The following is a 27,216-nucleotide window of genomic DNA, read 5'->3' on the forward strand; positions in this document are numbered from 1 at the left end:
CCAGCAGAGAGGAAGATGGTTGTGGTTATTGGAGGTCAGTCATCTCAGCTCCAGGACCTTACTGCAGGAGTTCCTCAGGGTAGTGTCCTTGGCCCAACCATTTTCAGCTGGCTTTGGCGAGTCAGGAGGTGGGTTACTCGTCACATTCCTAGCCTCTGACCTGCTCTTGTAACCACAGTATTTATATTGCTAGTCCAGTTCAATTTCTGGTTAATGGTAACCCCCTCCTGGGGTTGATAGTGGGGGATTCAGTGATGGCATTGCCTCTGAACATCATAGGGTGCTGGCTGGATTCTCCTTCCATTTCCCATCATAAGGTTAGAAGTGGGGATGTTTGGTGGTGATCGCACAAAGTTCAGCACCATTTGCGACTCATCAGGCACTGAAACAGTACATCTCCAAACGCAGCAAGACCTGAATGATGTCCAGGCTTGGGCTGACAAGTGGCAAGTAACATTTGCACCACATAAGTGACAGGCAATGGCCATCTCCAACAAGAGAGAATCCAGCCATCACCCTATGATGTTCAGAGGCAATGCCATCACTGAATCCCCCACTATCAACCCCAGGAGGGGGTTACCATTGACCAGAAATTGAACTGGACTAGCAATATAACTACTGTGGTTACAAGAGCAGGTCAGAGGCTAGGAATGTGACGAGTAACCCACCTCCTGACTCGCCAAAGCCTGTCCACCAAGGCACAAATCAGGAGTATGATGGAATACTCCCCACTTGCCTGGATGAGTGCAACTCAAGAAGCTTGACACCATCCAGGACAAAGTAGCCCGCTTGATTGGCTGGTTATCCACAAACATTCACTCCCTTCACCATCAATGTACAGTGGCAGCAGTGTGTACCATCTACAAGATGCACTGCAGGAATTCACCAAGGCTCCTTTGACGGCACCTTCCAAACCCACAACCACTACCATCTAGATTCTCAAGGGCAGCAGACAGATGGGAACACCACCACCTGGAAGTTCCACTCCAAATCACTCACCATCCTGATTTGGAAATACATCGCTGTTTCTTCACTGTTGCTTGGTCAAAATCCTGGAACTCCCTTCCTAATAGCACTGTGGGTGCACGCACACTGCATGGACTGCAGTGGTTCAAGAAGGCAGCTCATCGCCACCTTCTCACCGGCAATTAGGGATGGGCAATAAATGCTGGCCTAGAGCCAGTGAAGCCCACATCCCATGAATGGATGAAAAAAAAGGACTTTAGTAAACTCTTTCCCAAGAATCAGTTCGATGGGAGATTCAGTGTCTATTGGCTATACTGCCTTGTGGGTCTAGCTGTCTGTTTTCAAACTGCCATTCCTTTTTCCCCTCCCCTGCGTACACCTGGGGCCTTTGCCCCTCTCCCGAGGGTGAAACTGAAGTGGATTGATCCACTTCATTAGTTCTGAATAAAGAACTAGTTAATTATCATGAACTATCTGGGAGTATTATTCTGTTCTTCTAATCTTGAAACTAAGGTTAGATATTAGGTGAGTTGCCCTTTCAGAGGGCTGGCACAGACATGCTGGGCCTGAATGGTATCTTTCTGTGCTGTAACCATTTTCTGACTCCTCCCAATTACCTATTTGCTGCACTGATGCTTCTTGATGGCTCCTGCCTTTTGGTAGTAATTTTAGGGAAAGCCGATGTTGACAAAATGAATTTTCCAGCTTGGGAGTTGCCATCTTCTGCCTTTTTAAGATGATTCTGGTGCATATCCTGAAATTAAATTTCAAAAGACTTGCCCAGGAGGGATTTAACTAATGCCTCCAGAGCAAATATGCTCAAAGAGACTCACAATATATGTTCTCTGCATACAATCAAAAAAAACACAAACTTGCACAAACATGGTTTCATTTAGCCATAGTGGTGCCAAAGCTAGCCTCAGCACATTCCCTTGTGTTTATGACTGAGATTGTGGGTTTCAAAGCTGACGCCTTGTAGTAACTGAAGCTATAGCCTCTCCTGCTGTCTACCAGGGGTCATGTGATGGTCTTGGAGGCTCTGGCCAATGAGCCCTAAGCACAGCTAATGCGATGTGCGAAGTTTCCTGATGAGAGTCCTAATCGAGCATGTAGCATCTGAAAAGCTCTCTATAATAAAGTTTATCTGTTTCTTGTTCAAACCTGTCCGGTCTGTCAAGTCATACATTTAGTGATGAGGTGGGATATCTCTGACGTTGCACCTCATGCTGTTAACGTGAGTACATTGAATCTTAATAAAAGAGAAAAGACTTCCCATCAGTCATGCCACTCTTCAGCAGAGTCGATCCTTACAATGCACCTATGGAAGACAGGAGCCAATATATATCGTAGCGAATGAAATTACTGTGAAGGAAAAGCAGAAAACAATCCTTTTGAGTGTATGTGATAGCGAGACATACAATCTCACCCGCAGCCTGACGGCCCTGAACAGGCCCAATTCTAAGTCCTTTAATGAATTAGTGGACATCGTGAAAATGCACTTCCAGCTGAAGCCATCCGTAATTCTAGAGTTTAGGGCCCTGGGAGAGCCCATTGCAACCTATGTAGTGAAGCTGAAGCAGTTGACAGAACACTGACTTCAGGGCACGCTCAATGATATGCTGTGGGGCCGATTAGTTTGTGGAGTTCACCATGACCCCATTCAGTGCCGTTTACTCGCAGTGGTCAACATTGATTTGATGCATTCCCTGGAAATAACACATGCTATGGAAAGTGCTGCGAGAGACTATCGGGTTTTGCAGCACATACAACATAGTGCTGTTCTTCATGTGGGGCAGGAAACTACCACCAGGAGTGGTGCGAAAACCAGAGACACAGCAGTGAAGCAAGAGGCAATGTCCATTGTTCGAAACATGCAAAGGCCTATTTTTTATTCACTCATGGGATGTGAGTTTCACTGGCTGGGCGAGCATTTATTGCCCATCCCTAATTGCCCTTGAGAAGGTGGTGGTGAGCTGCTGCCTTGAGCCACTACAGTCCATGTGGTGTAGGTACATCCATAGTGCTGTTAGGAAGGGTTCCAGGATTTTGACCCAGCGGTAGTGAAGGAACAGCGATGTATTTCCAAGTCAGGATGGTGAGTGACTTGGAGGGGAACTCCCAGCTGATGGTGTTCTCATGTGTCTGCTGCCCTTGTCCTTCTAGATGGTAGTGGTCGTAGGTTTGGAAGTTGCTGTCTAAGGAGCCTTGGTGAGTTCATTGTAGATAGTACACACTGTTGCCACTGTGTGTCGGTGATGGAGGGAGTAAATGGTTATGGATGGGGTGCATATTAAGCGGACTGCTCTGTCTTGAATGATGTCAAGCTTGTGTTGTTGGAGCTGCATTTAGCCAGACAAGTGGAGAGTAAAACAAAAACAGAATTACCTGGAAAAACTCAGCAGGTCTGGCAGCATCGGCGGAGAAGAAAAGAGTTGACGTTTCGAGTCCTCATGACCCTTGACTTGTGCCTTGTAGATAGTGGACAGGAACCTTCATTGGAACATGAAACATTCCAATGAAATTCAATGCAAGGTCAAGGAGCAGTACCTCCTTTTTCTACTGGGCAATTTTCAGTCCACTGCCGTTAATATTGATTTTAACATGCTCAGACTTGCAATATAGCTCCTGTTTTCACTCAGGCAGTATAGCTTCTGACTGTATAAAATGGGTGTGCTAGTGTGTTCTCTCAACATATGCTGTCATGACTTGAAAATCTTCAGTATTTTCTGTTCTGTTCTTTGTTAGATTTCTGGAATCTGCAGCATTTTGCTTTCTATTCAAGATGAACGATTGCCCTATTTTAGTAAACTGCCTACTGATGGTCCTGTGCTGCAATATCTCTGTTTCACTATATCCTGCATTCAATGTAAAAGTGAAGTATACATTCTTTTTATTGTTGTATTTAACACACTTGATATTTATTGATCTTGATTACTACTCTGTTTTGTTTCAGCCATTACCCAAAGCAGCAATTCACCATCGTTGCTGATACACCAGAAAACCTTCGCCTGAAGCAACAAAGTGAACTGCAGAGTCAGGTAATTGCGTCAATGTAAACTATTGTCTGTCTTTGTATGCTATTTCCCAGTGGTTCAACAGTTTAAGAAGTATATATAAAGTTATGTTTCTCCTATACACAAGAGTAGGCAGTATGTGTAGATTGATTTTCTTCTCAGTGTTGTTTCATTAAATCATTTCCTTATTAGGCAGAGGGATGTTGCGACTTTTTTTGTTCCTGTCTCATTGTAACACAGTCCTGGGTTTGATAGAATATGAGCCAGGAGCAAAACTGCCTTCAAGGTGATCTAACCCAGTGTGCTTTAGAACAATGTCAAAAGAACACCACTTATTGTCCAAATATCAATTTTTACGTTTCCCATATGGGTCATTCATGTGATCTTGGAGTGAGGTTGCCAATTTATTTTCAGGCACAGAGTGATGTAGAGGCCTAAACTGAGCCTAACCAAAATGCTAAGACTGTTGCAATCAGCTGAGAAAAGATTTTCATTGCACAAAAATGGGTTGAATTAAAACCCAGGTTTTTCATAGCAAAAAAGATGGTTGCTAAACAGATTATATGATCCTACTTTTCCCCTTCCCCTATCTTTATCCCTTTTTTGTTAGCTTAGTCTTGCCTTTGTATCTTTTTTTACTTGATTATTTAATTAATCCATTATTCTCTAATCTCTCCCCACCATTGTGCAAATGATTTTCTCCCGTTAGTTTGTAGATTGGAAAAATATATATTTTGCTGCCTCTCCAATGGTGCCATGCACTGCTTCCAAGAAGGTATATGTTGACCACTCACTTGCACTCACCACTTCATTGTTTTGTTTAGTTTCCATTTTTGTAACATATGAAATGTAGATTATTTATGGAAAAACTTCCAAGAACCTTCAGTGATCTTTTCTCCTATAGATTCCACAGTTTATGCAGTGTTGTAAGATTGGATAAGTGGATTCTCATTCAGGAAAGAAGGTGAACTAATATCAGTAAAGGTGTGTATTATTTGATGCAGTGTTTAAAAAAAAAAGTGTAGTTGAGATTATGTTGTTACAACTAGGAGAGAGAACTGATTGACTTTTGTATTCAAATTAGGCCATGCATTACATGGTAATGTGGTACTAGTAAGGAACATTATAGTTGGAGAACAGATGCTGTTCTCTGCAATTGCGACCAGGAATCATGAAGGTTGTTGCCTGTCTGGCTCCAGGATTAAGGAAATTTCCTTGCGGCTAGAGTAGAACTTGGGTAGGAGGTGGAGGATCCAGTTGTCTTGGATCACGTTAGAACCAATGACATAGGTAGAACTAGGAACACAGTTTGCTGAGAGAATTTGAGGAGCTAGGGTCGAAGTTAAAAGACAGAACCTCACGTAATAATCTCTAGATTGTTAACTAAACCACATGACATAATTGCATAAAGGCAAACGGATTAGAAGATAAATGTAAGAATTTTGAGGTTGGCAGGCTGGTGTGGTCGGCAGGCAGGCATGGTTCCGGGAGTGGCCGGAAAACAGCCCGCCACCTACGAACGGCCCCCAACAGTGATTTCACATTGGCAGACCAATTAAGGCTCGCCCAACCCTGATGCTGGAGGACCACTAGACTTCAACTGCACCTACGTCACATCTCCTTTCTGAACCAGGCACCAGCACAGATGCCAGCACCTCTGGTGGGCATTAGATCGGCGGCTAAAATGTCAGTGTATATTGGTGAGGGCACTTCACACTCACTCGAGGCAGAGCATGCCCAGAGCGCTGGCAGTCGGAGGACAGATGATGAGCCTCTGGAGTTGTCCATTAAGCGGCAGATGCTTTATGTCCAGTGGGATGTAAGGTAGGATCTGGTGGAGATCCATGAAAGTCTGCATGCCATAGTTTCCGTTGTGGTGAAGTCCATGTGGAGCATGAGCACTGTGTTGAGCCTCATGGCCGAGTGCACTGCCACTTCCATTGAGAGAGTAGTGACTCTCATGGAGAGGCAGCTCCAAGGACAGCTCCTGAGGTTGTGCTTGGACCTGCAAGCCTTCACACAGGCAATAAGCTCAGGTGGTCAGTGCTGGCGTGGGAGATAGATGAGGCATCCAGTATCCCAGCTAGGTGCCCGTCCATCAGTTGTGAGCAGGGAGGTCCAGAGCAACCTCATGTTGGCGCACAAGCTGTTTGTCGAGGAGCAGGCTCTTCTCGGGGTGCTGCAGTTGACGGCAGCAGCTCCTCTGCCCCTCCGCCACTGACCATGGCATCTGAGGATGACCAGAGAGATGTCAGGAAGATGTCAGGGAGATGGCACTGGATGCTCCCTCCCAGGTGGGGTCACTACAGGCTCCACTGGCCAGAGGACAACTGCCAAGGTCATTAAGGTCAACAAGACAGCGGATTCAGCAGGCTGTCTCCAATGCCGGTGCCAGCAAGGGAGGGGGGTGGGGGTGGGGGTGGGGGGAAGGGGAAGGGCACCAAGCCTTAGACCTTGGAAACGTAATTTAACGGCACCATAAGCACAAGAGGGACAGTTCACGGGTGATTTTCTGTTCATTTATGTTTGGTTAAATGTCTGCTGGTGTGGACATCAACACCAGTAATGGCACTGTCATTAAGCTTTCAATGTGACAATAACATTAAATTTGCTTTGGTTCTGATGACCTGAGTATGTTTCATCTTTTCTCTTTCTGGTGCAGTGTACGCCAGTATGTAATGCTTGACATGAGTGGCTCGATACTTTGCACAGGCATTGAATGGACTTTGGGTGCAAGTAAAAGGGTCATTTCAGACATCCGGGATGGAGGCAACACCCTGGCATGAGGTGGAAGCAGATCTTTTGGTAGCCTAGTTGAAGCAGCGTTGGATCAAGGTGTCTCTGGTGCCCTGCCTCCCTGGAGGTTGCCGAGGTCTGCCTCCACACCTTCAGCGTTCTCCTCACGGTGCTGCTCTTCTGACTCACCACTGGATTCATCCTCTGTGGCCTCTGCAGCTGCGTCAAGATCCTTTTTCTCCAGTGGGTCCCCCTTTGCCAGTGCCAGATTGTGGAGAGCATAGCATGCAAGCACTATCAGTGACACCCGCTCTTGTGGGTATTGTAGTGCACCCTCTGAATGGTCCAGGCATTGTAAGCATATGGTCCTCTCTACCACCGCCCTTGTGGAGGTATGGCTGCTGTTGTACTGCTGCTCTGCCTCTGTCCTTGGGTGGTGGAGAGGTGTCATGAGTCACCTCTTCAATGGATAACCGTTGTCACCCAGCAGCAATCCATCTTGTCAGGCTGAAACACTGAATAGCTCTGGGACCAGGGAGTTGCCTGTGGATGTAAACATCATGGGAGCTGTCAGGGTACCATTCACAGATTTGCAGAATCTGCGTCCTGTGGTCTCACACTATCTGGACATTCAGCGAGTGGCATCCTTGTTGACCAAGGCACCTGGCTGACCGGCTGGCGCCTTGATGGCGGCATGTGTGCAGCCAATGACACCCAGGATGTGGGGGAAGCCAGCATTCGCTGCAAAGTCTCTGGCTTGCTCAGCCTATCTGGCCTTCTCCGTACGGTAAAGAATAAAGGTCAGGACCCACTGGAACAGAGCTTCTGTCACCAGCTTGACACAACTGTGGACACCCAATTGGAAGACTCCACGCACATCCCTCACTGAACCCTGAAAAGAGCCGGAGACACAGAAGATGAGGGCCACTGTGATCTTCAAAGCCACTGGCACGGGATGTCCGCCTACACGGAGCTGATCTGAGGCCCAATCTTTGGACAAATGGAGGTCACGGTCTCCCTTAAGAGGTGGAGCCTCCTTCGCATTGCACCTCATATACATTGAGGTAGCTGCATTGTCGCCTGGCAGCAGGATAGTGGCATCTTCTGCAGCCCCTTCCACCTTGGACTACCTGCTGGCCCTGCGTCCCTTGTGCCTTTGCCTTTCCTCCCACAAGTCCCTCCCCTGGAGGCTGCATTGGGCCACCTGGCCTCCTCTCCCTTCTGCCCTTCTCTTCCTCCTCAGAGGATGTGCCACCAGCGGAGATCACAATTTCCATTACCAGGGTAACGGAATGCTGTCTGATACCTGGAAGGGTCCACACAGTCAAAACCCTCCGGGGTGTTGTAGACACCAATAAGTCCTGAAATGAAGCCTGGAAATGCTAAGACTGATCCCCCAACAGAGATGAAGCTTCCAAGTACCAATAAGCAACCAGCAGCAAACTATCTCCAAAACCCCTCACTACTCACACTGGCAATGCTGCTGACCCTTTTTATTCCGCCCTTGGATGAGGTTTTTGAAATTGTCAGCTGCCCGTTTTGCCCATGCGATGAGCGCGAAATCACACGGGTAACGCAAAATACAGCTTAATGGCCTTTTTAATGACCTTAACTAGCCTCATAATTAATGGTTGGTACAGCTCTGACTTCTGCACATGCCCGCTGAGCGAAATGACGCATGACTGCGTGATGATGTTGGGACGCTCACCCAATGTCATTGCACGCTATTTTACACTCGAGTGTGTTGGATGCATGCCTGCATGCCGAGGGAAAAGTTCTGCCCTAGCTGTGGTGTGGGAGGCAGGGGTTTTGATTTGTGGGACTGGGGAAAACGGGAGCTGTTTCAATGGGACTCGTTACATTTGAGCTGGGCTGGGAACAGTATCCTGGGGAGTCAAATAACGAGGTGGGCAGATAGGGCTTTAAGCTAATGGAGAGGAGGAAGGCAATGAGGTGGGAGAATCAGGAAAGGGTAAATTCGAAAGCAGTGGGAGAAATGTCAAAGATGTGGAGCTCAGCAGCAACTTGGTTAGAAAATTAACAGAATGGGTCAGAGAGCTTAACAAAGGGCATTCGTGACTCAGGGTGATATCGGAGAAAAATAATAACAAGAATTTAAAGCTAAAGGCATCATGTTTGAATGTGTGAAACATTCTCAACAAAATAGATTAATTAATAGCACAATTAGAAATTAATGGGTCGATCTAAGAGCTATAAACTGAGATGTGGTTGCGGAGCGAACTAGGTTGGGAATTAAATATTCCAGGATACTTGACCTATTAGATGGTGTAGTCAAAAGAAAATGGATCGGGGTTTCCCTGATGAAGATAGTAAAGAGAAATGATCTTGACTTGGGAAAATCAAGATCTAGAACCCATTTGGGTGGAGCTAAGAAACTACAAGGAGTAGAAAACAAAAGTGGGAATGGTTTATAGATCCCCCTAACAGCAGTTATACTGTAAGGCAGAATACAGATCAGGAAATTAGAGGTGCATGTAACAAGGGTTATGCAATAATAATTGGAGACTTTAATCTTCATACAGATTGGGCACACCAAATCCCCAGTAGTGGTGTGTGTGGAGGGAGGTGAGTTCATGGAATACAATCAAGATAGTTTTCTAGATCAGTATGTCAAGGAACCAGCTAGGGAATGGGCTATTTTTCTAGTTTTCTAGTTTTTGTATATCTAGTTTTCAACAATGAGACAGGGTGAATTAATATCTTTATAGTAAGGGAGCCTCTGGGGAAGAGTGATCATAATATGATTTAATTTTATATTGCATTTGAGTGTGATTCAATTAAGTCTGAAACTAGCATCTTCAACCTCAACAAGGCAAACTACAGAGGTAGTTTGAGGGGTCAGTTGGCAAATTTGTGGTGGAAACTAGATTGCAAGATATGGCAGTTGATAGTCAATCGCAAAGAATTGAGAATTAATACATAATTCGCAATGATTATACATTTCCTTAAAGAATAAAAACCCCTTAGGAATATGGTCCAGCTCTGGTTAACAAGAGAAGTTAAAGGTAGTATTAGATTAAATCAAAAAGCTTATAATATTTCCAAAAAGAGTCGTTAGCCTACGAATTGGCAAGATTTTAACATTGAGCAAAGGGTGAAGAAAAAACTCAAAGATAAAGATAGATTATGATGATAAAACTAATTAGAGACAGAAAAATAGATCAAAGAAGCTTGCTATAGGTATGTAAAAAAGAGAGATTAGCAAGAGTAAATATGGACGTTAGAGGCAGGGACGGGAGAAATAAAAGCCCATAAAAGCAAGACTTGAATTTGTATAGCACTTTTCACGGCTGCCAGATGTCGCAAAGTGCTTTGCAGCCAATGAAGTACTTTGTAGAAGTGTGGTCACTGTTTTAAGTTAGAAATATGGCAGCCAATATGCACATGACAAACTGCTACAAACAACAATGTGACAATGGCCAGATAATCTGTTTTTTGTGATGTTGATTTGAAGGATAAATATTGACCAGGACACAGGGGATAACTACCTTGAGCTAATTCAAAGTAGTGCCATGGAATCTTTTAATTCCATCTGCGTAGGCAGATGGGGCCTCCGTTTAACGTTTTATTGACAGACAGTGCAGCACTTCCTCAGTGCTTGATTTTTTGTGTTCAAGCTCAAGTGGGGAATAATGGGGAATAAGGACATGGCAGAGGGATTAAACAAATACATTGGGTGGAATTTAATGAGGGAAGCAAGAAGGGGCCTGACATCTGCCACCAAAACTGGCAGCAGCCATCATGGGATCCCTGATGGGAGACAAGATCCCGCCATCCTAAATATTCAGGCCAATGACCCAGCCTCCATTCCTTCCTTGGGAAGAGAATTCCACGTACTAATGACCCACAGAGGAAAGAAAAATTGCCCTCATCTTTATCTGGGACTTGGCCTCACTTGACACCCTGAGACAGATTCTGCACCCACCCCCACCTAGTAGGGGTCAATGAAAAGCAGTTCACAAAGCAGGTAATGAAATATATTGTATCAGGAAGGTAAATGTTAGATAAAACAATGCTAAAACTGTCCCACACTTTGGTGTTGAATTTAACGCCTAGGTGAACATTCAGTCAGTCCATCAACAAGACGACCTGCTTCTCCCAATTCCTCAGTTCATCTGCTGCTGAAACCCTCATTAATGCCTTTGTTGCCTCAAGACTTGACTATTTCAATGTTCTCCTGGCTGGCCTCCCCATCTTCTATCCTTCAAAAGCTAAAGCACACCCAAAACTCTGCTGCTTGTATCATAACTTTCACACATCACTCTTGTCCTCACAGGCCTGTTTTGATTGCTGATCTGACAATGCATCTGTTTAAAAACTTATCTCCTCATTATTTTCAAATCACTCCAAGGCCCCACTCCTCCCCATCTCTGTAACTGCCACTAGCCCCACATCCCTGGGAGATATCTGCTGCTTCAATTCTGGCCATGTGCATCCCTGATTTTAATTGCACCGCCGTTGGTAGCCATGCCTTCAACTGTTTAGGCCCTATGTTCTCCCTCAAACTCTCTGCCTCATTACCACTCTCTCTCCTTTATGACACCCTTTTGAAAATCAAACTGTTGGTCATCTGTCTCTATATCTCCTGGTGAAGCACTTGGGACATTTTACAATATTAAAGATGCTACATACAGGCAAGTTGTTGTTGTTTGTTCAATCTGCACATCAAATGTTTGGCTTTGAGAATACAAGGGAAACATTCAAGAACTAGAATCCCAGAGAAGAAGAATGGGCTATTTTTATTTTTATTCATTTATTGGATTAATAGTTATATATTCCTTTCAGGTGTAAAAACACAACAGGAAAAGTGGCCCAACCATGGCTAACAAAATAAATGAAAGGTAGTATTAAATCCAAAGAGGAGACATATAAAATTGCTAGAAAAAGTAGCAAACCTGAGGATGGGAAGCATTTAGAATTCAGCAAAGAAGGACCAAGAGATTGATTAAGAGGGTAATAATAGAGTATGAGAATAATCTTGTAAGGAACATAAAAGAGGAGTGTAAAGGGTTCTCTAAGTATGTAAGAAGAAAAAGATTGGGGAAGACAAATGTAGGCCTCTTACTGTCCAAAACAGGAAAATTTATAATAGAGAACAAGGAAGTGGCAGAGCAGTTAAACAACCACTTTAGTTCTGTCTTCACGGAGGAAGACACAAATAACTTCCCAGAAATACTCGGGAACTAAGTGTTGAGTGAGAAGGAGGAATTGAAGGAAATTAGTATTACTAAAAAAAAGTTCTGGAGAAATTAATGGGACTGAAAGCTGATAAACTCCCAGAGTCTGATAATCTACATCCCAGGGGGTTTAAGGAGGTGGCCATGGAAATAGTGGATGTGTTGGTTGTTATCTTCCAAAATTTTGTAGATTAAGGAACAGTCCCGGCAGATTGGAGTTGACAAATGTAACCTCACTATTTCAAAAAGGAGGGAGGAAGAAAACAGGGAATTACAGACTGGTTAGCCTAACATCAGTGGTAGGGAAAATGCTAGAGCACTATAAAGGATGCGATAACAGGACAGTTAGAAAATATTAATGGGATTAGACAAAGTCAACATGGAGCTATGAAAGGGAAATCATGTCTGACAAATCTACTGGAGTTTTTTGAGGACGTAACTGGCAGAATAGATAAGGGAGAAGTAGTGGATGTGGTGTATTTGGATTTTCAGAAAGTTTTTGATAAAGTCCCACATAAGAGGTTAATGTGTAAAATTAAAGCACATGGGATTGGGGGATAACATATTGGCATGGAGTGAGAATTGGTTAGCAGACAGGAAATGGAGAGTAGGAATAAATGGATCTTTTTTGGAGTGGCAGGTAGTGACTAGTGGGGTACTGCAGGGATCAGTGCTTGGACCCCAGCTATTCACAAAATATATCAATGATTTGGACGAGGGAACCAAATATAATACTTCTAAGTTTGCTGATGACACAAAACTAGGTGGGAATGTGAGTGGTGAGGAGGATGTAAAGAGGCTTCTAGGTGATTTAGACAAGTTGAGTGAGTGGGCAAATACATGGTGGACTAGAGTGAAGTTATCCGCTTTGGTAGGAGAAGCAAAATGGCAGTGTATTATTTGAATAGTGATAGATTGGGAAATGTTAAGGTACAAAGGGATCTGGGTACCCTTGTACACCAATCACTGAAAGCAAGCATGCAGGTGCAGCAAGCAGTTAAAAAGGCAAATGATATGTTGGCCTTCATTGCGAGAGGACTTGAGTACAAGAGCAAGGATGTCTTACTGCAGCTATACAGGGCATTGGTGAGACCACACCTGGAGCATTGTGTGCAGTTTTGGCCTCCTTACCTAAGAAGGATACACTTGCCATAGAGGGAGTGCAGCGAAGGTTCACCAGACTGATTTCTGGGATGTCAGGATTGTGGTATGAGGAGAGATTGGGCCGACTAGGCCTGTATTCACTGGAGTTTAAAGGAACGAGAAGGGATCTCATTGAAACGTATAAAAGTCTGATAGGGTTGGACAGATTAGATGCAGGGATGATGTTTCCTTTGGCTGGTGGTCCAGAACAAGTGGTCACAATCTCAGGATACAGGATAGGCCATTTAAGACTGAGATGAGGAGAAACTTCTTCATTCAGATAGTGGTGAACCTGTGGACTTCTCTACCACAGAGGGCTGTGGAGGCCAAGTGACTGAGTATATTTAAGACGGAAATAGATTTTTAGACTCTAAAGGCATCAAGGGGTATGGGGAGAGAGCAGGAGTATGGCGTTGAGGTAGAGGATCAGACGTGATCATATTGAATGGCGGAGCAGGCTCGAAGGGTCGAATGACCTACTCCTGCTTCTATTTTTCTATGATGCGGGCATTGCTGGTAAGGCCCGCATTTACTGGCCATCCCTAATTCCCCCTGTGAAGTCGCGAACCTCCTTAAACTGCTGCAGTCAGTGTGGTGAAGTTATTTCCACAGTGCTGTTTGGTAGGGAGTTCCATGATTTTATCTCAATGACAGTGATGGAACGGTGATGTAGTTCCAAGTTAGTATGGTGAGTGGGTTGGAGGGGTACTTGCAGGTGGTGGTGTTCATCTGCTGCCCTTGTCCATCTAGGTACTAGAGGTCATGGGTTTGGGAGAGACTGTTGAAGAAATCTTGGCATATTACTGCAGTACATCTTGTGGATGGTATACAATACAACCATGCTGTGCTGGTGGTAGAGGAAGTAAAGGTTTAAGATGGTGGATGGGGTGCAGATCAAGCAGGCTGTTTTGTGGCTGTGTTATCCTAAATGGCGTTGAGCCCTTGCAGTGTTTCTGGAGTGGCACTCGTACATGGAAGTGGGTAATATTTCATTATACTCCTGACATGTGTTTTGTAGGTGGTGGAAAGAAGGCTTTGGAAAGTCAGGACGTGAGTCACTTATCGTAAAATACTCTGCTATTGAGCTGCTCTGGTAGTCAGGGTATTTATGGGTTTTCCACTTAAGTAAATATTTTTACATTTTTCACAGGATTTGCACATTGCTGGCAAGTCCATCTCAAATTGCCTTTGAGAAGGTGGTGGTGAGCTGCTTCCTTGAGCTGCTGCAGTCCACGTGGTGGATTTAGTTGGCTGAGTCCTAAATGACATAGTTGCTAGACTGGGTCTGTGGCAGGTGCTGAGGGGACCTACAAAAGGGAAACACATATTTGACCTCATCCTCACCAACCTGCCTGCCGCAGATGTATCTGTCCAGGACAGTATCGGTAGGAGTGACCACCGCAGAGTCATTGTGGAGATGAAGCCCCTCCTTGACATTGAGGATACCCTCCATCATGTTGTGTGCCACTACCACTGTGCTAAATGGGATAGATTTAGAACAGATCTAGCAACTCTAAACTGGGCAACCATGAGGTGCTGTGGGCCATCAGCAGCAGCAGATTTGTACTCGAACACAATCTGTAATTTCTTGGCTGGGCATATCCCCCACTCTACCATTACTATCAAGCCAGAGGATCAACCTTGGCTCAGTGAAGAGTCCAGGAGGGCATGCTAGGAGCAGCACCAGGCACACCTAAAAATGAGGTGTCAACCTGTCGAAGCTATAATACAGAACTGCTTCCGTGCCAAACAACATTAGTAGCAAGTGATAGACAGGGTTAATCGATCCCACAACCAATGGATCAGATCTAAGCTTTGCAGTCCTGCCATATCCAGTTCGTGAATAGTGGTGGACAATTAAACAACTCACTGGAGGAGGAGGCTCCACAAATATCCCCATCCTCAATGATGGAGGAGCCCAGCACATCAGTGCAAAAGATAAAGCTGAAACGTTTGCTACAATCTTCAGCCAGAAGTACCAAGTGGATGACCCATCTCAGCCTCCTCCAGAGGTCCGCAATATCATAGATGCCAGTCTTCAGCCAATTCGATTCACTCCACGTGATATCAATAAACGGCTGAAGGCACTGGATACGCAAAGGCAATGGGCCCTGACAATATTCTGGCAATAGTACTGAAGACTTGTGCTCCAGAGCTTGCCATGCCCCTAGCCAAGCTGTTCCAGTACAGTTACAACACTGGCATCTACCCAGCTGTGTGTACAGGACATACCTGGACAATTTTCCACAAAGAGCAGGACAAATCCAACCTGGCCAATTACTGCCTTATCAGTCTAGTCTCCATCAGTAAAGTAATGGAAGGGTTTATCAACGGTGCTATCAAGCGGCATTTGCTTAGCAGTAACTTGCGCACTGACGCCCAATTTGGGCTCTGCCAGGGACACTCAGCTCCTGACCTCATTACAGCCTTGGTTCAAACATGGACAAAAGAGCTGAACTCCTAAGGTGAGGTGAGAGTGACTGCCCTTGACATCAAGGACACTTTTGACTTGCGTGTGGCGTCAGGGAGCCCTAGCAAAACTGGAGTCGATGCGAATCAGGAGGAAAACTCTCGACTGGTTGGAGTCATACCTAACACAAAGGAAAATGGTTGTGGTTGTTGGAGGTCAGTCATCTCAGCTCCAGGACGTCATTGCAGGAGTTCCTCAGGGTAGTGTCCTAGGCCCAACCATCTTCAGCTGCTTCATCAATGAACTTCCTTTCATCATAAGCTCAGAACTGGGGATGTTCACTGATGATTGCATGATGGTCACCATTTGTGACTCCTCAGCTATTAAAACAGTCCATGTCCAAATGCAGCAAGACCTGGACAATATCCAGACTTGAGCTGACAAGCGGCAAGTAACATTCGCGCCACACAAGTGTCAGGCAATGACCATCTCCAACAAGAGAGACTCCAACCATCGCTCCTTGATGTTCAGTGGCATTACCATCACTGAATCCCCTACTATCAACATCCTGGGGGTTACCATTGATTAGAAACTGAACTGGACTAGCCATATAAATACTGTGGCTACAAGAGCAGGTCAGAGACTAGGAATTGTGCAATGAGTAACCCACCTCCTGACTCCCCAAAGTCTGTCAATCATCTGCAAGGCACAAATCAGGAGTGTATTGGAATACTCCTCACTTGCCTGGATGAGTGCCACTCCCACAACACTCAAGAAGCTTAACACCATCCAGGACAAAGCAGTTCGCTTGATTGGCACCGCATCCACAAATATTCAGTCCCTCCCTCACCAACGCACAGTAGCAGCAGTGTGTACCATCTACAAGATGCACTGCAGGAACTCATCAAGGCTCTTTCGACTCATGACCACTACCATCTAGAAGGACAAGGGCAGCAGACAAATGGGAACATCACCACCTGGAAGTTCCCCTCCAAGTCACTCACCATCCTGACTTGGAAATATATTGCCGTTTCTTCACTGTTGTTGGGTCGAAACCCTGGAACTCCCTTCCTAACAGCAATATGGGTGTACCTACAGCACATGGATTGCAGTGGTTCAAGAAGGAAACTCACCACCAACTTCTCAAGGACAACAAGGGATGGAAATTAAATTCTGGCCCAGCCAGTGAAGCCCTCATCCCGTATGCACACTCACAGTGCTGTTAGGAAAGGAGCTCCAGGATTCAGGATTGGTGACAGTGAAGGAACAGCAATATAGTTCCAAGTCAGAGTGGTGTGTGGCTTGGAGGGGGATAGCGGGTGGTGGTGTTCCTATGCATCTGCTGCCTTTGGCCTTCTAGGTGGCAGAGGGTGCTGGTTTGGAAGGTGCTGTCAAAAGAGCCTTTGTGAGTTGCTGCTGTGTATCTTGTAGATGGTACACGCTGCTGCCTCTGTGCAACAGTGGTGGAGGGAGTGAATGTTTAAGATGATGGAAAGGGTGCCGGTCAAGTGGGCTGCTTTGTCCTGGATGGTGTCAAGCTTCTTGAGTGTTGTTGGAGCTGCATCCATCCAGACAAGTGGAAAGTAGTTCATCACCCTCCTGACTTGTGCCTTGTAGCTGGTAGACAGGCTTTGTGGAGCCAGGGGGTGAGTTACTCGCCTTAGAATCCTCAGCCTCTTGTAGCCTCTGTATTTATGTGACTGGTTCATTTCAGTTTCTGGTCAAAAATAATCTCCGGGACATTGATAGTGGCAGATTGTAATAGTAATGCCATTGAATGTCAAGGAGAAATGGTTTGATTCTTTCCTGTTGGAGAAGGTTATTGCCTCGCACTTGTATGGCTGAAATGTTACTTGTCACTTATCACCCTAAAGCTGGATATTGTCCAGGCCTTGCTGCATTTGGACATGGACTGCTTCTGTACCTGAGAAGTCATGAATGGTGCTGAGCATTGTGCAATCATCAGGGAACATTCCCACTTTTGAGCTTATGATGGACGGAAGATCATTAATGAAACGGTTGAAGATCATTAAGCATAGGACACTATCCAGAGTAAATCCTGCAACAATATCCTGGCACTCAGATTGATTTCCAACAACCGCAACCATCTTACTATGTACTAGGTATGACTCTAGCCAGCGGAGAGTTTTCCTCCTGATTCCAGTTGACTCTAGTTTTGCTAGGACTCCTAGACTCCTTGATGTTGCACTGAGCAAAATGCTGTCTTGATGTCAAGGGCAGTCACTCTCACCTCACCTCATCTCGAGTTCGGCTCTCTGGTCCATGTTTGGATCAAGGGTGTAATGAGGTCAGGAGTTGGCCCTGGCAGAACCTAAACTGAACGTTAGTGAGCAAGTGAGCTTTATAGCACTGTAGAAAACACCTTCAATCACTTTACTTATGATCGAGGGTGGACTGATGGGGTGGTAATTGGCTGGGTTGGATTTGCCCTGCTTTTTGTTATCAGGACATACCTGGGCAATTTTCCACATAGCCGGGTAGATGCCAGTGTTGTAACTGTATTGGAACAGCTTGGCTAGGGGCATGGGAAGTTCTGGAGCACAAGTCTTCAGTGCTATTGCTGGAATGTTGTCAGGGCCCATTGTCTTTACAGTATTCAGGACCTTCATCCATTTCTTGATATCACATGAGTGAATCGAAGACTGTTTCTGCGATGCTGGGGAACTCAGGAGGATGCTGAGATGGATCATCCATTTGGCATTTTGGCTGAAGATTGTTGTAAATGCTTCAGCCTTACCTTTTGCAATGGTGTGCTGGGCTCTCCCATCATCGAGGATGGGGATATTTGCGGAGCCGCCTCCTCCAGTGAGTTGTTTAATTGTCCGTCACCATTCACTACTGAATGTGACAGGACTGCAGAGCTTTGATCTGACCCGTTGGTTGTGGGTTCGCTTACTTCTTTCACGTACTGATTCTGCTGTTTGGCATGCAAGTAGTCATATGTTGTAGCTGCACCAGGTTGACACCTCATTTTTAGGTATGCCTGGTGCTGCTCCGAGCATGTCCTCCTGCACTCTTCATTGAACCAGGGTTGATCCTCCAAGCTTGATGGTAATGGTGAAGCAGGAGATATGCCAGGTCACGAGGTTATACCTTGTCGTTGTATACAATTCTGCTGCTGTTTACAGCACCTCATGGACGCCTAGTTTTGAGTTTCTAGATCTGTTTGAAATCTATCCCATTTAGCATGGTGGTAATGCCACATAACACCATTGAGGTTTCTGATCAATGGCAACCCCCAGGAGTTTGATGGGGGATTCAGATATTGCAATGCCTTTGAATATAGAGGGGAAGTGGTTAGACTCTCTTGGTGAATTGTCAGGCATTTGTGTGGCACAAATATTACTTGCCGCTCATTACCCCTAGCCTGAAGGTCCTGCTGCATTTGGCATGGACTGCTTCATTTGTGGGGTCACAAATGTAATCAGAAGACACATTAAATTGTAATGTGCTTTCTGATAGTAGTCTGAAAGTATTTTGTCTTCTGCTATTAATAATCAGATCACATTCCAATAAGCAAATTAAATTTAGCAAAAAGATCACGCCATGGTGTTTTTTTCAGGAGCAGCTATAAGGTTTTTGAGAGCTGAATTGTATGTAACCTCAATTTGAATAGTTTGGAGCTGGCATAGCAGAAGAGAATGTTGCTGGATCTGCTAGTTGTTGTACACAACTGCCACTGCTGTTCTTGGCATTTCACAAAGAGAATATCACAATCCTGACTGACTTGAAAGATGACAGAAGTATCAGCCTCAGTTACACTTAAATGTGAGGAAATAGTTTGGGATATGGTGTCTGACATATTGCAAGTCTTTTATGGGACAGATTTCTGAGTTGGTTCTTCATTGAGAATCTTTGAATAGGTTGTAAAATCGATTGAGGCTTAATTACTGACAAGGCCATCTAAGTACACATCCTCGCCTCAGTCACCTTCAACAAATCCTTGCCTACTTCAAACCTTTCTCCTGTCACCCCTCTGCTTTAGCTCCTTCCTTAGCCTCTAACTCCCAACTCCCTCTCATTTGGACCGCTTTCAGTTACGATGTTGCTGCCTCGATTAAGTTGTTCAACGGTTGCTCTGCCTCTATTTTAACATACCATTCCCCAATCCCTTATGGCTTGCAACCCCCGAGGGAAACGGCTACCTTGGAGTATTTAACATGAAAACCACAACAAAAACAGAATTACCTGGAAAAACTCAGCAGGTCTGGTAGCATCGGCAGTGAATAAAAGAGTTGACGTTTCGAGTCCTCATGACCCTTCAACAGAACTGAGTGAATATTAGGAGAGAGGTGAAATATAAGCTGGTTTAAGGTGGGTGGGTGGGGTGGGGGGGTGGGGATGCGGGAGAAGTGGAGGGGGGTGTGGTTGTAGGGACAAGCAAGCGGTGACGGGAGCAGATAATCAAAAGATGTCTTCGCAAAAGAACAAAGAAGTGTTGAAGGTGGTGATATTATCTAAACGAATGTGCTAATTAAGAATGGATGGCAGGGCACTCCAGGTACAGCTCTAGTGGGGGTGGGGTGGAAAGACTAGCAGGGCATAAAATATTTAAAAATAATGGAAATAGGTGGGAAAAGAAAAATCTATATAAATTATTGGAAAAAACAAAAGGAAGGGGTAAGAAATGGAAAGCGGGTGGGGATGGAGGAGGGAGTTCAAGATCTAAAGTTGTTGAATTCAATATTCAGTCCGGAAGGCTGTAAAGTGCCTAGTCGGAAGATGAGGTGCTGTTCCTCCAGTTTGCGTTGGGCTTCACTGGAACAACGCAGCAAGCTAAGGACGGACATGTGGGCAAGAGAGCAGGGTGGAGTGTTAAAATGGCAAGCGACAGGGAGGTTTGGGTCTTTTTTGCGGACAGACCGCAGGTGTTCTGCAAAGCGGTCGCCCAGTTTACGTTTGGTCTCTCCAATGTAGAGGAGACCGCATTGGGAGCAACGAATGCAGTAGATTAAGTTGGGGGAAATGCAAGTGAAATGCTGCTTCACTTGAAAGGAGTGTTTGGGCCCTTGGACAGTGAGGAGAGAAGAAGTGAAGGGGCAGGTGTTGCATCTTTTGCGTGGGCATGGGGAGGTGCCATAGGTGAGGGTTGAGGAGCAGGGGGTGATGGAGGAGTGGACCAGGGTGTCCCGGAGGAAACGATCCCTACAGAATGCTGCCGGGGGGGTGAAGGGAAGATTTGTTTGGTGTTGGCATCATGCTGGAGTTGGCGGAAATGGCGGAAGTTTGACCCTTTGAATGCGGAGGCTGGTGGGGTGATAAGTGAGGACAAGGGTGACCCTATCATGTTTCTGGGAGGGAGGAGAAGGCGTGAGGGCAGATGTGCGGGAGATGGGCCAGACACGGTTGAGGACCCTGTCAACGACCGTGGATGGAAAACCTCGGTTAAGGAAGAAGGAGGACATGTCAGAGGAACTGTTTTTGAAGATAGCATCATCGGAACAGATGTGATGGAGGCAAAGGAACTGAGAGAATGGGATGGAATCGTTACAGGAAGCGGGGTGTGAGGAGCTGTAGTCGAGGTACCTGTGGGAGTCGGTAGGCTTGTAATGGATATTGGTGGACAGTCTATCACCAGAAATTGAGACAGAGAGGTCAAGGAAGGGAAGGGAAGTGTCAGAGATGGACCATGTGAAAATGATGGAGGGGTGGAGATTGGAAGCAAAATTAATAAATTTTTCCAAGTCCCAACGAGAGCATGAAGCAGCACCGAGGTAATCATCAATGTACTGGAGAAAGAGTTGTGGGAGGGGGGCCGGAGTAGGACTGGAACAAGGAATGTTCCACATACCCCATAAAGAGACAGGCATAGCTGGGCCCCATGCGGGTACCCATAGCCACACCTTTTATTTGGAGGAAGTGAGAGGAGTTAAAGGAGAAATTGTTCAGTGTGAGAACAAGTTCAGCCAGATGGAGGAGAGTAGTGGTGGATGGGGATTGTTCGGACCTCTGTTCGAGGAAGAAGCTCAGGGCCCTCAGACCATCCTGGTGGGGGATGGAGGTGTAGAGGGATTGGACATCCATGGTGAAGAGGAAGCAGTTGGGGCTGTGGAACTGGAAATTGTTGATGTGATGTAAGGTGTCAGAGGAATCATGGATGTAGGTGGGAAGGGACTGGACAAGGGGAGAGAGAAGGGAGTCAAGATAACGAGAAATGAGTTCCGTGGGGCAGGAATAGGCTGACACGATCGGTCTGCCGGGACAGTCCTGTTTGTGGATTTTGGGTAGGAGGTAGAAGCGGGCCGTCCGAGGTTGGGCGACTATCAGGCTGGAAGCTGTGGGAGGAAGATCTCCAGAGGAGATGAGGTCAGTGACAGTCCTGGAAACAATGGCTTGATGTTCAGTGGTGGGGAGAGGTAGGAGGAAGTGTCTGCGAGTTGATGCTCAGCCTCCGCGAGGTGGTGGTCAGTGCACCAGACAACAACAGCACCACTCTTGTCAGCGGGTTTGATGACAATGTTGGGGTTGGACCTGAGAGAACAGAGTGCAGTAATTTCAGAGAGAGACAGATTAGAATGGGTGAGAGGAGCAGAGAAAATGAGACGACTAATGTCATGCCAGTCTGCTACATGATGAGCCTAGGCACCTAGAGCCAAATTTATCTTGGGCAGTATTGTTACTTGGCTGTTATCAAATGCATTTATCAATGCAGGATAATCCTGTGCAGATAACTGATAATCCAATGATAATTGTCCTTTGTTCACCTTTGATTTCTCTCCCCATCCGCCCCTGAATTCACTCAATATTTTTGTTTCTAATGAGTGAGGATTTCATCAATTTTTGTTTGCTTTGAAAATTGAGTCTGATCACTCCCTGCCTCGATTTCCTCTTGTTGCATTGTTTCTTAGCCTCTGACTCTCCCAGCTTTCTTGATGCCACATCTCAACTTGATCAAGCTCCTGATCACTTGGGTATCTGTGCTTGGCCAAATGTCTTGTCCCAATTCTGGTCAAAATTGACATCATACCTTGCTGAAAAGCTTACCTGTCCTGTTTTATCCTTTAATTATCACCCTATCTAAGCTTTTGCTTTTATTTTAAGGAATTTGAATGTGCTACCAGTGTTCCCTAACTGCACCATAAGTTAATCAGATCGGCATTGCCCAAGTGCCATGGGCATCATTCGTTCTAGAGGAGGGCCTTCCAATGAGGGGAAGAACCTGGGATGGGGATAGGGCGGGGGAGGTACTGGATAGTAGTATCGAGAGGATGCCGGAGGGTCAAGGAGGCCTGCTAGTAACCACTTACCACCCTCCCTCATCTGATGAATCACTGCTCTTCCATGTTAAACACCACTTGCAGAAAGCTTTTCTCCCTCTTTCTGTTTAGATTCCTTTATTCTTTAACTCTCCCTCTGCCTCCTCCTGCCAACCCATTGAAGTGCACAGCTTTTTGTTTTATGTCTAAAGCACTATAAAGCTGCAAATTGTTGTTGATTGGTCAGAGTTCATGATTTCTTGTATCCTTGGAGAGTTCAAATGATCTGTACATGGTTATAGTTATATGTCTGTTGTGATGCATATGATGTGGGAACCTTGTTGCCTCAAGAGATTTTCAGGCTATGTTGATGGCCTGATGCAGTACATCTGGGATGCCCTTGACCGTGCATGGCTGAAAAAAAAAGATGAGTTGTCGTGCTCATCACTTTTAACGTATGTTTTGTGAATTTGTTTGCATTGTATAATTGTTTTTACTCATGTACAATAGTTTTCTTGAACCTTATTTTCTACATGATGCAGTGATGCTAATGTTATTTATGGTGATACAAAGCTGTTGCCCTACGTGCTACAGTTGCTGATGGATTTATATACACTAATTGTGTCTGTGGTATTGTTCTTCCTCTGCCTGGATGCAGTGGAACAAAAGCATAAATAATGCACAGAGGCCATGCCAGTGCTCCAACTAGAGCTACTTACTGTAATCCACTTTCTTGATACTTCAGATTCTTCCTCTTTTAATCTTTATAGCATTTTTGAAAGGAACTAGAAAATCTATGCCTCTGCAAATAATTGTAGCAAAGCATTCCATATTCTAATAATTGATTCAAGCTTCTGCAAGGTTGAATTAAGGGAAGTGAAAGGAGTGGGCTGCCATCCAGTTCCATTATTTTCCCTCGCAGCTACAGATAAACATGAAAGTTGAGATCATTTTGTCGTTATTCTTGCATAATTTAAGCTATTTTTCTTCCTCTAAATCTTATTCTGTTTTCAAAAGTTCATAGACAAATCATTAGTAACAAATAGAATTATTTTCCTCTTAACTGAAAGGACTTTGTCCTTTCTCTTCCCTGTATGTGAACACAAAAGAACACATTTGTGTTAAACAGACTGGGCATGTTTCCACTGGAAGAGTGAGGAGTGACTTGCTTGAAGTATATCCTGAAAGCTATTGACAAGGTTGACGTGAAAAGGATGTTTCCTCTTGTGGGTGAGTCCAGAACTAGGGGGCATTGTTTTTAAAAGTAGGGGTCATCCTTTTAGGACAGAGATGAGGAGAAATTTTTCCTCTGAGGTCTGTGTGACTTTGAAACTCTGCCTCAGAAGGTGGTGGAAGCAGGATCATTGAATGTTTTTAAGGCGGAGGTAGATAGATTCTTGTTTGGCGAGGGGATCAAAGGTTATTGGGGGTAGATGGGAATGTGGAATTTGCAACACAAACAAATCAGCCATGATCTTATTGAATGGTGGAGCAGGCTCGAGGGTCTGAATAGCTACTTTTGCTCCTATTTTGTATGTTCGTATGTACGAGTGTCAATACAGTCTTTTGCTGTGTATAACAAAAATAATTACACCACTGAGAACTTGGCATTTATCTTGAAAATATATTTTTCTCTATCGGAGGGTAAAAATCGGAGATAAATTATTTTCTCGTTGTTCACAATTTTTTTTATCAACACACTGCACATCATTTTTAAGTGGAGAGGCTGAGGAAGTGACGTGCTCAAAAGATCTTTGCCAATGAGACTTTGTGAGCAGACTATTCCAGTGAGATAAATGAAAATGATCCTCATCTCCCTAGCAGCTAGATGGTTTAGTTAAGGTCACAAATTTGCTCTCTAGAAAACTGAAGGTGTAAATCCTAATTTAAAATTCAAGCTTATTTGATATTTTTTCAAAAGGATTATCTTTGGATCATCTTTCACTGGCATTATTCTTTAAAAAGTCCTTATGTTTTCCAGTATGCAGTACTTCTGTGGCATCTGCAATTCAATGAAAATATAGTTCCTGTCGGAGATGGCTAAACTAATTAATGTAGTGAATAACTGAACCACACACATCACACAGTTCCCACATCGTATCCACAGTCTTTGTTGAGTTTGCTAATCTCAGCTGTGGCTGTGGCGGATGCCTCAAGTAGTTGTGATCTCAATGAGTTAGGAAGTGGGTAATTGCCTGTGGTTCTTGATCCTGATTGCTGCCCAGTGATCTATGCTGGAGATGTGACTTATGTACTTCAGTTGGTCCTTTGTGGTTAACTGGTCTGCCGATAGCTGCTGCCCTGGCAATGGGCAATGGAATCTCCTTTTGAAGTAGTAGAAGGGTGCCTTGTGTTTGTAGAACTATACCATGCAAGGCTGTATTTAGGAAGGTTGGAGAAAAGAAAATTGGGAGGGGAAAGGGGAATAAAACAAAGAGAATAGTAAATGTTGTCTGGTGAATTATGATCTAAATGCCTCAAGTCTATTCCATTCCCTCCTAATGTGGAATGGACTAAGAAGAGGAATAAGCCACTGGCCAGAATTTTGACATTGGGGGGGCGGGCCTGGATGCAGACGCACGGTGACATTAGATGTGAACCCCACGTCACCGCGTATCATTTTAGATCTTTCCTTCGGCGGGCACGAGCTGGAGGCGGTTGCGTACCCACCGAACTGCCAAAGGCCTGTTAAGGTCATTAGAAAACTAATTTAGATAATTAACAGGGCTGCCCGTCCAACCTTAAGGTTGGTGGGCAGGCGAAGAACCCAAGCGGCCTTCGAGTTTTTCAGGAAACCTCATCCATGGGCGGGATAAGGTTTCCTGAATGTTTTATTAAGTAGATAAATATTTTTTTACACAATTCATAAACTTGTGATACTGTCACATGAGGGGACATGTCTAAATAATTTTAATCTATATTTATTTAAAACTTTCAATATGAACTTAATCTCCCTGAGGCAGCCCCGTGCCTCGGAGATTTCTGCGCTCTTTCGCTCACAAGCACGAAAGAGCGCAGGCCCTGACTCTCCCTGCCTGCACAGGTAATGCTGAGCACTACTGGCCGTGCATCATGCTGCATGGGCCTTAATTGGCCTGCTCACATGAAATGGCAGCGTGCAGCCGATCACGGGCGGCGATCAACTCTGCGCCTGCTCCTGACAGAAAATTCTGCCCACTGATTGGAAAAATCTATATATTTAGTTCTCCAAAAATGAACTCAGGAATGTTTGAAACACCATGAATTTAGAAGTTATTTTTCATAGAAATTTACAGTTTAGGAAGTTTTATAAAATGTGATACAGCATAATGCTGTGTAAGGCTTCAACAGTTTCCAAAAATGGAAGTTTTCATTGAAAGGAGTACAGATTTCCTGTGGCTTATTTTTTTTAAAAAAAAATTGAACTTGCAAAGCTACCAGTAACACCACAATTATTGAAAATATATTCCAGGAATAGCAATGTAGACACACAAGGCTTTGGGAAATAGCCATTCAGTCCTTTTCTACAGATTATGGTGGATGAAAATGTATTTTCTTTAGCGAAGACCATGAAACTTGAGAATTTGGATAATCAAACATTACCAGCTAGCTAATGGAATATTGAACTGAGGTTGTAGAACAGTCAACATGCATGAGTCAGTGCAAGTGCACAAAATAACATTTTTCAAGAGGCACCTTGTTCATGAAAAATGATAACCGAGATTGCATCACAACGTATAATCATTTTTGCCTCCGCCACATTATTGTGATGAAAATAGTCAATGCCAGTTCTGACGTGCGCTACTTAAGAAAAATATATTTATTGGCAGTTCTCTTGGTGATGTGTTATCCTTTTTGATATTTTTATTATGTGTTGTCCCTCAGGGGCATATGCGAGTTCAAGGTCAGTTTCCATGAGTAATCAACTCTACCTCTCCATCACTCCTCCTGACTCCTTCGGCGCTATCAGCCTTCTGCATGGCATCACGTCATGGATTGGTCAGAGCGTCCTCCAACTCAACTTTGTAAATACCAAACCATTGTTTTCAACCTCCACCATGAACTTTGTCCCTCCTTGGCAACTACTTCAATCTGTCAGACTGTGTGCAAAATTGCCGTCCTTTTGGACCCTGAGCTGAGCTTCAATTTCACATTCAGGCTAGTGCTGGGCCTCATTTCCATCTCTGCAACATTGTCCTTCTGTACCTCTCTCCATACCCAAACTCTTCTAATTTGAAACCCTTATTCATGTTTTTGTTACTTCCAGAATTGACTTCAGGTGCTCTTTGCTAGCCTTCCACCTGGTACCCTAGATAAACTGCAGCACCTAAAATTTTGCTTGCATATTTTCTATCCCTTTTGCCATTACCCCTTCCTCACTAGGTTACAGGAGCTCCATGTCCCTCGATATTTTAAATTAAAACCTTTGGCGTTATTTACAAACCTCTTCATGACTTGGGTGAGCAGATCCCATTCATGTAGCTATTCTGCAATTTCTGAAGATACACGTGATCTCCACATGTCAACTATACATCAAACTCAGGACGGGATTA

The 27,216-nt window shown here is 44.7% G+C and overlaps 1 protein-coding gene across 2 annotated transcripts in view; it reads left to right on the forward strand.

Moving 5' to 3' along the window:
- The window catches only part of nebl (nebulette), a 372,808-nt gene that overhangs the window by 123,539 nt on the left and 222,053 nt on the right, over positions 1-27,216 (forward strand). For both annotated transcript variants that reach the window (XM_041183735.1, XM_041183736.1), the window contains exon 3: positions 3,920-4,004. In XM_041183735.1, the coding sequence (XP_041039669.1) occupies positions 3,920-4,004 (85 nt within the window). The remainder of the gene's footprint in view (positions 1-3,919; positions 4,005-27,216) is intronic.

The sequence above is a fragment of the Carcharodon carcharias genome, chromosome 3 (assembly GCF_017639515.1).
Source record: "Carcharodon carcharias isolate sCarCar2 chromosome 3, sCarCar2.pri, whole genome shotgun sequence".
In the NCBI taxonomy this organism is placed as follows: Eukaryota; Metazoa; Chordata; class Chondrichthyes; order Lamniformes; family Lamnidae; genus Carcharodon; species Carcharodon carcharias.